This window comes from Onychostruthus taczanowskii, unplaced genomic scaffold, assembly GCF_017590055.1.
Source record: "Onychostruthus taczanowskii isolate IOZ18803 unplaced genomic scaffold, ASM1759005v1 scaffold101, whole genome shotgun sequence".
NCBI classification, from domain to species: Eukaryota; Metazoa; Chordata; class Aves; order Passeriformes; family Passeridae; genus Onychostruthus; species Onychostruthus taczanowskii.
In genome coordinates, this window is record NW_024496638.1 from 275,738 (window position 1) to 288,115 (window position 12,378).

A 12,378-nucleotide genomic window follows, 5' to 3' on the forward strand; every position below is an offset into this window, starting at 1 on the left:
ATCCAGAGTAACATCCCATCACTTCAGAAGGCTTCAGGCACCTGCCCACGCTGTTCCTTAGCCCAGCCTTTTATCCCCTCAGGTTGATGCAGTGCACCTGTGTGCCCTCTGCTCCCTTTGGTGTTGGTCAGTGCCCCTGGGCACTCCATGGCTCACTGCTGTCAGTGCTGCTCACAGCTGTGCCCTTGGGGATGAGGATCAGTCACACTCCCAATTCCCAAACCGTGTGCCTACAGCCCATCCCAGCCCAAACCCAGTTCTTGGGGGAAATGCTGATTTATTTAAAACAGAGCATCCTCAGAAGTATCTGAGCTGCCAGCAGGGGCCTCATGCTGCTTGGAGGAGACCGCTGGAGATGGGGGAACTCCAGCTCCCGTTGCCTGTGGAGGATCTTCTCCGACTCGGAGTGACTCGGCCGCCCTGCCGTGCTGTGGGAGCTGTGGATGGGGTGCCAGTGGCTCCAGGACGCTTCCTGCTGTGCCGCCTGCCGCTGGGAACTCCTCACGGGAGCGGGCTGGGCTCCCAGTTTCACTTCCAGGCTCTTCTTGGCCACGTGCATCCTCAGGGCCGAGCGGGCCCCGCTGATATCCACAGATCCGGCGGGGCTCGGCGAGCTGTCCGAGGCCTCCTCCCCATCCGGGGTCTGGCAGCTCCCGCTGGGGCTCTCGGAGCCGGGGAAGCTCTCGGAGGAAGGGGGCGACGCCTCCCCCAGCTCCAGCTGCTCCTGGGAACGCCTCACCGCCAGGGGCTGGGCTCTCAGCTTCACTTCCAGGCTCTTCCTGGCCACGTGGAGCCTCAGGGACGAGCAGTTTCCCCTCAAGCCCTCAGCTGCGAGGGAGCAGCGGGATCCGTCCACGAGCTCTTCTCCAGCCGGAGCGCGGCAGCTCTCGCCCAGGCTCCGGCAGGGATGGAAGCTCCCATGGAAGCAGGAGCTGGAGGAGGCGCAGCAGGGCAGGTGGCCTCGCTCCAGCAGCTGCTCCAGGTCCTCCCACCACAGCTGCCACATCTCCGAGTCCCGCGGGAAGGACACCTCGGGCCACAGCGGCGTCAGCAGGCCCTGCAGCTCCCGGGCCGCCGTCACGCAGGGGGTGCAGCAGGGCCCGCAGCGGCAGGGGATGTACGGGGGGCTCTCCGGGGCAGCCGGGCCCTGGGGAGGGGTCTCCTCAGCCCGGGGGGAACCGGGAGCCCCCGGGGCCGCTCGGCAGCGCCGCGAGGCCCCGGCCCGGCTCCCGGGGCGCTTCCGCGCCTTCCAAATGCGGGCGGCCAGCAGGACGGCCGTAGTGGCCACCAGCAGGACAAGCGTGGGGAGCAGGAAACTCATGGCTTCATCTGTGTCCCATCGTGGCCACACTGGGAGCCAGGGGTGGTGGCACGCGTCCTGTAGAGACACCGTGCCGATGTCACAGTGCTGCGGGGGGGACACCTGTGTGACATCACAGCCCCGCCTCGCCCCAGCGCTCACCCCGTTTGTGACGTCACGGCCCCGGATCGCCCATCCCGAATCCATACCCAGCGCCGTGCCAGCTACTGGGAAGAATATGAAACCTATCCCCATAAACTCAGCACATCAGCCCAGCACAGAGGCTGGGAGCACATCCAGGCCACTTCCAGCACCTCCCTCGGGACCCTCGGGGGTGTCCCCCGCCGGTGACCCCCGCCTGGTTCGGGGCTGGGAATGGAATGCCTCGCGTTTCCCTCCGGAACTAATGTTCCCGCCGCGTTTCCCGGCCGGACCGCGGGCGGGGCGTGTTTGAGGACGGACCAATGGCGGCGCCCTTGCGGCACTTCCGGCGTGTCCCGGCGATGTGGCGATGGCGGCTCCCGGGGCCGCTCCGGGCCGGGGGAGGTCAGGGGGCTGGGTGGGACACCCGGCTGGGCTGTGGTGGCTTGGGGAGGATCCTGAGAGCGGGAAGGGGAGGCCCCGCGGGGTCCCTCCTCCCCTCCCGGCCCTGCCCGAGACCCCCCGCTCTGTCCCGCAGGTCCCGGCGGCGTCGCGGTTCCCCGAGCGGGGCTCAAGAAGTGGACGCTGCCCCCGGATTACAGCGGTGAGGGGGAAGGACGGCGGGAGATCCCCGTCAGGGGGGGCGGGGGCACTCCCCAGGGAGTTCCCGGAGATCCCGGGGATCCTGATCCTGGCGTTCCCCGGCAGGGATCACCATCCCCGAGAAGCCGAAGCTGAAGTTCATGGACAAGGTGCCGGCGGTGCCCAAGGTCCGGCGGGAGCCCCGGCGGCTCCGTGACATCCGCGGCCCGTCCCAGGTGGCCACCGACTTCACGGAGGGGCAGTACGGGATCCTGGTGAGCGGGAAGAGGCACGGAACGGATCGGGGGGGATTATTCCAGAGGCCGGGATTGCGTGTCCCTGAGCCGTCCCACCGTGTCCCCCCACAGGCTTTGGGCGGGGGGTACCTGCACTGGGGCCACTTCGAGATGATCCGCCTGACCATCGGGCGCAGCATCGACCCCAAATCCATGTTCGCCGTGTGGCGCGTGCCCGCCCCCTACAAGCCGGTGACGAGGAAGAGCCTGGGACACCGGATGGGCGGCGGGAAGGGCCCCATCGACCGCTACGTGACGGCGGTGAGGAGCGGCAGGCTGGTGGTGGAGGTGGGCGGGCGCTGCGAGTTCGAGGAGGTGCAGCCCTTCCTGAGCCGCGTGGCGCAGAAGCTGCCATTCCCGGCCGCGGCCGTCAGCCGGGACAGCCTGCGGGAGATGCGGCGGGAGGAGGAGCGCAGGAGGCTGGACAACCAAAACCCCTGGACTTTCGAGCGCGTGGTGACCTCCAACATGTTGGGCATGAGGAAGTACCTGAGCCCCTACGACCTGCGGCTCAAGGGACGCTACTGGGGCAAGTTTTTCCTGAAGCACAGAGTGTGAGGAGCGGCTGCACGGGATTAAACTTTTCCACGAGAGCCTGGAGTGGGTTTTGGAGCTGGGAATGCAGGGCTGGGGGACAAATGGATCAGGGTTTGAAGCACGAGGATCTCTGTCCTGAAGTGGATTTTAGGGCTGGGAGCATCCTGAGGATGGATCAGGGTTTGGGGGATGAGCATCTTCATCCCAGGGTGGGGTGTGGAGCTGGGAGACAAATGGATCAGGGTTTGAAGCACAAGGCTCTCTGTCCTGAAGTGGATTTTAGGGCTAGGAGCATCCTGAGGATGGATCAGGGTTTGGGGGATGAGGATCTTCATCCCAGGGTGGGGTGTGGAGCTGGGAGACAAATGGATCAGGGTTTGAAGCATGAGGCTCTGTCCTGAAGTGGATTTTAGGGCTAGGAGCATCCTGAGGATGGATCAGGGTTTGGGGGATGAGGATCTTCATCCCAGGGTGGGGTGTGGAGCTGGGAGACAAATGGATCAGGGTTTGAAGCATGAGGCTCTGTCCTGAAGTGGATTTTAGGGCTAGGAGCATCCTGAGGATGGATCAGGGTTTGGGGGATGAGGATCTTCATCCCAGGGTGGGGTGTGGAGCTGGGAGACAAATGGATCAGGGTTTGAAGCATGAGGCTCTGTCCTGAAGTGGATTTTAGGGCTAGGAGCATCCTGAGGATGGATCAGGGTTTGGGGGATGAGGATCTTCATCCCAGGGTGGGGTGTGGAGCTGGGAGACAAATGGATCAGGGTTTGAAGCATGAGGCTCTGTCCTGAAGTGGATTTTAGGGCTAGGAGCATCCTGAGGATGGATCAGGGTTTGGGGGATGAGGATCTTCATCCCAGGGTGGGGTGTGGAGCTGGGAGACAAATGGATCAGGGTTTGAAGCATGAGGCTCTGTCCTGAAGTGGATTTTAGGGCTAGGAGCATCCTGAGGATGGATCAGGGTTTGGGGGATGAGGATCTTCATCCCAGGGTGGGGTGTGGAGCTGGGAGACAAATGGATCAGGGTTTGAAGCATGAGGCTCTGTCCTGAAGTGGATTTTAGGGCTAGGAGCATCCTGAGGATGGATCAGGGTTTGGGGGATGAGGATCTTCATCCCAGGGTGGGGTGTGGAGCTGGGAGACAAATGGATCAGGGTTTGAAGCATGAGGCTCTGTCCTGAAGTGGATTTTAGGGCTAGGAGCATCCTGAGGATGGATCAGGGTTTGGGGGATGAGGATCTTCATCCCAGGGTGGGGTGTGGAGCTGGGAGACAAATGGATCAGGGTTTGAAGCATGAGGCTCTGTCCTGAAGTGGATTTTAGGGCTAGGAGCATCCTGAGGATGGATCAGGGTTTGGGGGATGAGGATCTTCATCCCAGGGTGGGGTGTGGAGCTGGGAGACAAATGGATCAGGGTTTGAAGCATGAGGCTCTGTCCTGAAGTGGATTTTAGGGCTAGGAGCATCCTGAGGATGGATCAGGGTTTGGGGGATGAGGATCTTCATCCCAGGGTGGGGTGTGGAGCTGGGAGACAAATGGATCAGGGTTTGAAGCACAAGGCTCTCTGTCCTGAAGTGGAGTTTAGGGCTGGGAGCATCCTGAGGGATCCATGGATCAGGTTGCAGCCAGGAGGCAGAGTGTGGGTGAGCTCTTTATTGAGGAGGAAGGCTCCAGCATGGGTGGCTGCACATCCAAGGAGCTCCAAGCACTGGGAGAGGCTCCTCCGGCCGTCCCGGCAAGGCAGAGCCCTGTGTCCCCCCAGAGGGACACGGCCCCTCCGGCCGCTCCGTGCCACCCAGGAGGGGCTGCTTGTCACAGCGGCCACCGACTGTCACCCGAGTGGAGGAGGAGGAGCAGGGAGCTCGGCGCTGGGAGGGCAGCAGGGAGCGCAGTGGGTGGGCTCCGCTCCTCCAGGGACACGTGGGATGTCCTCGGGGCTCCGGGGATCAGGGCTTGGCCGGGGTGTCTCCCGTGGATCATCCGGGCAGGGGGCCAGGAGGGGGAAAGGCCACCTGTGACAGGGAGGAGGATGAGGTGACACTCAGGAAGGGGACGTGGCTCCCGGTGCTGTCACCATGCCCATCCCTCCCCAGTGTGGCAGCCCAGGGACACTCAGGGCGAATCCAACCCCGGCAAGGTCCGAACCCGCTCCCTGGGATTGGGGGGTGCCAGGGAGCCCCTGTGCCCCCCCCAGCCCTGTCCCTGTCACCTGGAGGGCAGTGGGTGGGGGGCTCAGGCGAAGATGCTCGCGATGCTGGATGCCAGGATGATGACGAGGATGATGCAGCACAACATGATCATGATCTTCTTCTGCTCGGGGAGACAGGGAATGTGAGGCAGGGACACAGCCGGGGAGGGGACAGGGACAGGGAATGGGCTGGGGAGGAGGACAGGGGATGAGGATCGGGCTGGGGAGGGAGCAAGGAGTGGGGAGTGGGACAGCAAGGATAGGGGCAGGGCAGTGGGGAGAAAGGACAGAGATAGGGCAAGGGGCTAGGGAAGGGGGCAGGGCAGGTGTGAGCTGGTTCTGTGTGGCACAGGGAGGTGACAGTGCCAGCGTGTCCTGGGACAGGTGACCAAACACCGTGACTTACCCAAAAACTTGGTGGGGGGGGGGGGCAGTCTGGACAGGGCCCGGGAGCTGGGGGTGTCCCCAGCCCCGCGCTTCCTCCTCGTGTCCTGCAGCACCGGGAAACGGGGCCGGTCCAGCCCCCAGATCCCCGGGCACCGGGAGCCGAGCCGGAGCCGTGCCGGCGGCTTTGGGTGTTCCCGGTGCCAGCACGGAGAGGAGGCGCAAGGCGGGATCAGCGGGATTTTATTACAGCGGGAGTTAAATATCCATGATCAACACATCCTCCCGCCCGGACATCAAAGCCACGAGGGGACAGGGACCCCGACGGCTCCGTCTGTCACAGCACGGTGACAAGAAACCACGCTGGTGCCGCCAAACCCCGCGTCCTTTCCCTATTCCCGCCCTCATTCCACCGGGATGCCCGCGCGGGTGAGCGTCCGGCCCTCGGATTTGTGTCCTTGTCACTCCTCGCTGGGGCTGAGGCACCAGTGGCCGCGTCCCCACGGACGGAATCCTGTCCCCTTCCATGGGGACATGAGGGGCAGATCCCAGGGAAAGCAGGACGGGCGGGAAAGGCGGCGGTGCTGGAGCCCGCGGCGGGAGCCGGGACTCGAGGGCTGGGAGCAGCAGGTCCGGGAGGAGCAGGGAGAGGAGGGGTCCAGGATCAGAGCCGGGGAGGATCCCGCCGGGGGGTGACATCGCTGGGATGCTCGGGAGCGTCTGGAGGAGGGAAAGGGGAGCTGGAGGAAAGGGAACGGGGACTGCAGCAGGAAGGAGGGAGCAGGGATGGCAGAGACGGATGTGGGCAAGAGACAAAATCCAGAGCCCGGAGCAACACGGACCCCCAAAGAACACCTCAAGCACCGCAAACCCCCAGAAATGCAGACCCCAAACAGCACAGACCCCTGAGCACCAGAGACTCCTGAACATCACAGACACCTGAGCACTGCAGACCCCCAAAAACACAGACCCCAGAGCACCAGAGACCCCCAACATTGCAGACCCCCAACATTGCAGACCCCCAGCAATGCAGACCTGCAATCACCAAACCCAGAACGCAGCGTCCCCAGCCCCCTAACAGCCCCAAATCCCAAAGCACTGCAGCCCCCAAAGCAGGAGATGGCACTGGGATCCCCCATGGCTCTGTGTCCCCACAGCAGGGGTCCCCTGCCCCCCAACACTTACAGACCCCCGCCCCAGGGGCTATTTCATGTTCAGCCCCACCGAGAGTCCAATGATGAGGGCAACTGTCCCCAGCAAGAGCACGGCCACTGCCACCAAAATCAGCAGCTTCTGGGGGAACAGGGGCGAGTCGGGGATGGTGACACCTGTCCCTTGGTGGGAGGGGGACACGAGGGCACCGAGGTGCTGCAGAGCCCTGGGGATGGGGCAGGAGGGGCTGAGTCCTCACCAGCTCATCACACCTGAGGGTGGGAGGGGGCTCAGGGGTGGCAGTGGGACAGAGAGGGACAGAGCTGCCAACCTCCCATAGGGTCACTGGGAGGAGGTGGGAGTTATTTGGGTCAGCTGAGGGATATGAGGGGTGGCTGAGGGGGATAGGAGATGGCTGAGGGAAATAAAGGGATCTCAGGGCTGCTGGAGGATATGGGGAGGTGCTGGGAACACTGGGATGTGAAGGCACTATGAGGGCCAGAGGGGATAGCACTGGGGGTACCTCTGGGGTGCAGGGGGCTACAGAGGGGACACTGGGGGGTGCAGAGGGCACACTGGGGGCTATGCAGGGGACAAGGGGCTGTCGGTCTGTCTCACCCTCCTGGCCTCACTTTGGTACTTCACAGCCTTTTTGGTGTCGGCCACGGCCCGTTCCACGAATCCCACGGACTGGTCCATGTTGTTCTCTATGCGGTCGATCATGGCTCCCTACGGAGCACCCGGGGGACACAGAGAAGTGGGGGGACACTGAGAGCACCCCGGGGTGCTGGCACCCACCCACCTGGCGCGCCTGGCCCCGGCACTGGATCGTCTCCATGCTCTGCTCCACCTGCTCGGCTACGCGTTATCCAGCAGCCCACCCTGGGGGAGAAGGGACAAGGTCGGTGGGGACACGGTGACACAGCCCCACAGCACGTGGCACACCCACACACACAGGTACTCACCCATCCCCGGGGTACACAGCGGCTCCTCACGTGGCATGGGGGACAGAGAGGGGCTGAGAGAGGGGACAGCACCACCACAGGGCGGGGGACACTCCTCTGTCCCCTCCAGGCCACCACGGGGCAGTGGGTGGCTCCATGGGAACATGTGCAGTGGTCACCACCCCAGCCCATATCGCTCCATGCCTGGATCCCCCTGTGCAGGTCCCTGGGCCACTCCATGGTCCCGTGCAGGTCCCTGTGAGCCCACACTCGGGTCCCTGCTTGTCCCTGGTCACCCTGCGCATGGGTCCCTGTGCATCCCCATACGTGGGTCCCTGCTCATCCCTGTGTCCGTGTGCCCAAATCCCTCATGGCTCATGTCCATGTCCCCATACACAGGTCATCCCTGTGACCCCATGTCCTGTTCCTGCTTGTCCCCATGCTCAGGTCCCTGCTCCTCTCTGTGTCCCCATACCCAGGTCCCTGCCCGTCCCTGTGACCCCATGTCCCCACAGCCAGGTCCCTGTGTGTCCCCATGTCCCTGTGGCCAGGTCCCTGCGTGTCCCCGTACCTGATTCTCCACCAGCATGGCGATGTCCACGAACATGTCGTGGAGCTCCTTGATGCTGCTCTCCAGGCGCACGATGTCCTTGTGCCGCCCCTCGATCTCGCTCAGCGCCTGCTTCGAGATCTGCGAGTCCATGATCTGCAGGGACAGGGACACGTCAGCTGGAGGCCTGGCCCTGGGACACACCCCCGTGTCCCCCGGTGTCCCCCACGTCAGGGCTCACCCCCGAGGTGAAGATGGAGGGGTTCCCACTCTCCAGCATCTCCTCCAGCTCCTCGTCCGTCGTGTTCTTGCCGGCTGCGGGCACGTGGGGAGAGGTGGGAACAGGCCCCGCCCAGTCTGGGATAAGGGGCGGGACCTGCATGATCTGGCTCCTCCCACTTGACTAAACTTGGTCAAATGGGAGGGACCTGTTTGAGTTGGTCCCTCCCACTTTATGGAGGAGGTGGGCTTGATGCAGGGGGTGGACGGGGTCACGCACTGATTTCCAGCTGGCGCTGGATCCGGCCCTTGCTCCGCTCCCGGAAATCCACCTGCGCCTCGTTGTACTTGGTCATGACGTCCACAAACTTGCGGGACAGGACCGAGTGCTGGGGACAGGGACAGGGACGTGAGGATGGGGACGGGGACTTTGGCATGGGGACACCCAGGGCATGGTGTGGCCCTGGGGGACTGGACCTGCTCCTGGGGATGGGGACATGGAACACCCCAGGCACGGCATATCCCCATGGGCCACTTCCATGGGGGACAGGAGCGAGGACAGAGGCGTGACACTGCCCAGAGGACAGGAAGAGGTGCTGGGGGTGGGGAGGGGAAGTCAGATCAGTGACACTCAGGGCATGGCGTGTTCCTGGTCCCAGGATGGACAGGACAATGCACTGGGAGTGGGGACAGTGGCACAAAACCCAGGGGACCCTGGATGTAACATATCCCAGCACAGGGCGACGGGACAGAGTGCTGGGGACAGAGCAGAGGGACACAAAGCCTGGGATCACAGAGTGCTCTTGGGGATAGGATTGGGAGACTTGGGGACCCCTGGACATGCCACAGGGACAGGGTGGGTCCTGGGGACACTGGCTGAGGGCCGGAGCTCACCTGGGACTTGCGTATCCGGAGGTCGGCGGAGGATCGTGCCTCGTCCTGCTCGATGTTCCTCTCCATACCTGGAGAGAAACAGACCTCAACCCACCAGGAACCTTTCCCACTGCCAGCCCCCATGATCCCAGAGTCCCAGGGGGACAGGGACAGCTGTGACACGGCGGCGGGGACAGAGCCACTCACTCTTCAGTTTGTTACGGACGCTGTTGGCCATTTTCTTGATCTCTGCTGTCAGCTGCTCCAGGTCATCTTTGGTCTCTGCGGGATCACGGGTGTGAGCCACCGTGGGAATGTCCCCAGGGAGAGCCCCCGTGACCAGGGGAGGCCGTGGGGACACTGTGACAGCACTCACTCTGCTCTGGGATGGGGGCTGAGAGGATGATGCTGTAGAGCTTCTTGGCTTCCTCCACGTTCTCTGAGATCTTGTCGATGTTCTGCCGGGTCTCCTCAATCTGGGCACACCCGGGAGGATTTTGGGGGGTTAGGAGACAGCCCTACACCCCCCAGCCCCGCTCCCAGCCCTCCCTCACCTCCGAGAAGAACTCATCCATGAAGGCCGTGTTGTCCACGGCGATCTCCAGCTCCTCCTCGTCGTCCGCATCCTGCTTCTGCTGGGACACGGCGCTCAGGGGGGCCCCGTGTCCTGCCAGCGCCCCCCAGGGCCCCCCCGGGGGTGACAGGGACACGGGGGGAGTAGCCATGGGGCTGTGGTGGCACAGGGGGGGACATCTGCAGCGGGGGAGGGCAGGGGGGGCCGAGCCCAGCTCACATCTGGCCACACGTGGCTGGGAATTAAGGGATTGCTGGGCTTGGCCAGAGGGAGGGAACGGGGACAGCGATGGGATGGGCACAGGACAGGGTTTCTGTTCCAAACCGTGGCCCCACGGCAGCTCTGGGGCAGCCCTGGGGGGCACGAAGGTGGCTGGTGCCCCTCACCCTGGTGTCGTGCCCAGGCCCCCACCCATGCGCTCCCAAATCCAGCCCTTCCCAAAACCCAACCTCAGCCCTTCTGCCTCCCCTCACCCCCTCAGCTCCACCAGCACCCCGGGGGTCTTGTTGGGGTGTCCCGGAGAGGGGGACAGACCCCAGGCTGGGACCCCCCACCCCCTCCTCCTGCTGCTGGAGTAAAAATAAAATTAATCCCTTCGCTCCCCCCCGAGGGCTTTATCTGATGGCTCCATAATCCCGGTAAATCCCTGCCAAGCCTCCCTGCCATGCCTAGGGGCCCGGCCGGGAGCTGGGGGCCTGCTGGGACCCCCACGGTCCGTGGGGAGCAGGGGGAGCCCCCCAGGAGTGGGGGGAAGTGGGGCCCCAGGCGGAGCGGGAAAAGGGAGAAGGAAGTGGCGCTGGTGGCGGGAACACGGGGAACTGTGGGGGGCAGAGTGGGGAACTGTGGGCACCCCAAATCCACCGCCATCCCCACAGGACAGACACCCCCACAGGCCGGGGGGGGCTGCCCCCCCATTGCACCCCACGCCGTGGGGGGACGGACTCGGCTGGGGGGGTCACGTCACCCCAAAACTCCCACCGTGCCCCCACAGCGCACGGGGTGGCACCCCCAGTCCCCCCCAGCTGACCCCCCCGCTGTAGGGAGGCTCAGGGTCCCCCACCCGCCGTGGGGTGACCCCCGTGACACCCCACGCACACCGGGGGGGTCTCGGTGCCATCCATCCCGTGGTGTCACCACAGACTGGGGTGTCCCCGAGACCCCAGCCCTCCATGGGATGGGCTCTGAGGTCCCCCATCCCCGTGACACCCCCACGCTCTGCGGGGTGGCATTTCAGTGACATCCACCCCGTGACGTCCCCATCCACCCCAGACTCGGTTTTTGGGGTCCCCTCTCCCAGTGATGCCCCCGCCCACCACGGGGTGGGGTCTCGGGGACCCCCATCCCGGCGTCACCTTTCCCTGAGGGGCTCCCTGGGGGTGTCCCCTGTCCCCTCGCCACGCCGGGGGTCCCTCACCGCCTTGAGCTGCTCCAGCCGGTCCTTCATGGTGCCCCCGGAGGCTGGGGGGGCGCGGGGGGCTCCCCGTCCTCGCCCGGCGCAGGGATGGGCGATGTCACCCTCGGTCCTCGCCGCTCCGCCAGGCCTCCTACATCCAGGCGAGGTGGCGGGTGGCCCTGTCCCCTGTGCCTGTCCCCAAGCCCGGGGCTGTCCCTGCGCTAATCCCCAGTGACGGGCACAAGGAAGGCGCCGAGGGGAGGGACGAGGTGGAGCCGCCCCTTCACCTGGGACACGCGGGGACCCGCCGGAGGCGGCAGCTGGGGGTGGCCCCCGGCACCCCGGGAGGTGACAGAGCTGGGGGAGGATGTGGGTTTGCGGGCCATGAGCAGGCTGATCCCCCTCGGGGGTCACACGGTGAGGACGTGTCACCCCCTGCCACGTGTGGCTGCAGCGGGAGCGCGGCTGGGGACGGGGAGCACGGCTGGGGACACGGCTGGGGACGGGGAGCACGGCTGGGGACACGGCTGGGGATGGGGGTCACGGCTGGGGACACGGTTGTGGATGTGGGGCACGGCTGTGGATGTGGGGCACGGCTGGGTTCGGGGGACACGGCCGGGGGTCGAGGCTGTGCATAGGGGTCACATCTGGGGACACAGCTGGGGGCGGGAAACGGCTGTGGGGACGCGGCTGGACATGAGCAGGCATAGGGGACAGCTTGAGGACATGGCTGCAGTTAGGGGACACAACCGAGGGTCCCGGCTGGGGACGGGGGTCCCGGCTGGGGAGAGGGGACACGGCTGGGGGACATGGCTGTGGATGGGACACAGCTGGGGACAGGGCTGGGCGGGCACTGCTGGGGCTATGGATGGGGTGACATTGGCTGTGGACGGGGTGACGCTGTGGGGCATGGCACTGCGGGGGGACACACGGGTGTCACCGCTGTGCGCGGGAGAAAAAGGGACGCTGCCCCTTTAAGAAACACAAGCGAAGGGGGCGTGGTCTGTGTTGGGCGTGGTCTGCATTTGGGCACGCCCCACTCGCCCCGGTGGGTGGGACACGGGGCGGTGGCGGAGGATGACGTCATGCGGCTGCGCCCGCGGCGGCGCATGCGCGGCGGGGCCCGGGGCCTGGTCGGGCGGCGCGGAGCCTGCGGGCGGGGGGCGCCGGCGCCGCCATGTTCCGGTACCCGGTGAGCGGGGAGGGGCCGGGGGGGGCCAGGGCGGGCGGAGCCTGCGGGAGAAC

At 65.2% G+C, this 12,378-nt stretch overlaps 4 protein-coding genes across 12 annotated transcripts in view; 2 read left to right on the forward strand and 2 right to left on the reverse strand.

The window, feature by feature from the left end:
* Positions 1–277: 277 nt before the first annotated feature.
* LOC121339363 lies at positions 278–1,722 on the reverse strand. Its single transcript, XM_041411116.1, has 2 exons — positions 1,463–1,722; positions 278–1,378 (listed from the first exon to the last, which is right to left on the reverse strand). The coding sequence occupies exons 1-2, from the start codon at positions 1,553–1,555 to the stop codon at positions 278–280; spliced, it is 1,194 nt and encodes a 397-aa protein (XP_041267050.1). The 5' UTR covers positions 1,556–1,722.
* An 8-nt stretch (positions 1,723–1,730) lies between these two features.
* On the forward strand, positions 1,731–2,912 carry MRPL16 (mitochondrial ribosomal protein L16). Its single transcript, XM_041411902.1, has 4 exons — positions 1,731–1,846; positions 1,980–2,045; positions 2,150–2,298; positions 2,392–2,912. Exons 1-4 carry the CDS (start codon positions 1,765–1,767, stop codon positions 2,875–2,877), a joined length of 783 nt encoding a protein of 260 aa, XP_041267836.1. The 5' UTR covers positions 1,731–1,764; the 3' UTR covers positions 2,878–2,912.
* Positions 2,913–4,381: 1,469 nt separating this feature from the next.
* STX3 (syntaxin 3) lies at positions 4,382–11,480 on the reverse strand. Of its 4 annotated transcripts, XM_041411883.1 has the most exons (11): positions 11,155–11,480; positions 9,721–9,798; positions 9,543–9,642; positions 9,374–9,448; positions 9,188–9,255; positions 8,574–8,682; positions 8,316–8,389; positions 8,096–8,230; positions 7,199–7,309; positions 6,614–6,721; positions 5,826–6,148 (listed from the first exon to the last, which is right to left on the reverse strand). In XM_041411883.1, the coding sequence occupies exons 1-10, from the start codon at positions 11,182–11,184 to the stop codon at positions 6,632–6,634; spliced, it is 870 nt and encodes a 289-aa protein (XP_041267817.1). In that variant the 5' UTR covers positions 11,185–11,480; the 3' UTR covers positions 5,826–6,148; positions 6,614–6,631. The 4 variants fall into 4 exon arrangements, with proteins under 4 accessions (XP_041267826.1, XP_041267817.1, XP_041267812.1 ...); XM_041411892.1 differs by lacking the exons at positions 5,826–6,148; positions 6,614–6,721 and adding an exon at positions 4,382–5,166 and having other exon boundaries at positions 11,155–11,348; XM_041411878.1 differs by having other exon boundaries at positions 9,374–9,642; positions 11,155–11,348.
* Positions 11,481–12,235: 755 nt separating this feature from the next.
* Positions 12,236–12,378, forward strand: part of PATL1 (PAT1 homolog 1, processing body mRNA decay factor) — a 7,480-nt gene continuing 7,337 nt past the window's right edge. For all 6 annotated transcript variants that reach the window (XM_041412185.1, XM_041412195.1, XM_041412210.1 and 3 more), the window contains exon 1: positions 12,236–12,325. In XM_041412185.1, coding sequence (XP_041268119.1) covers positions 12,311–12,325 — 15 coding nt within the window. In that variant the 5' untranslated portion in view covers positions 12,236–12,310. The remainder of the gene's footprint in view (positions 12,326–12,378) is intronic.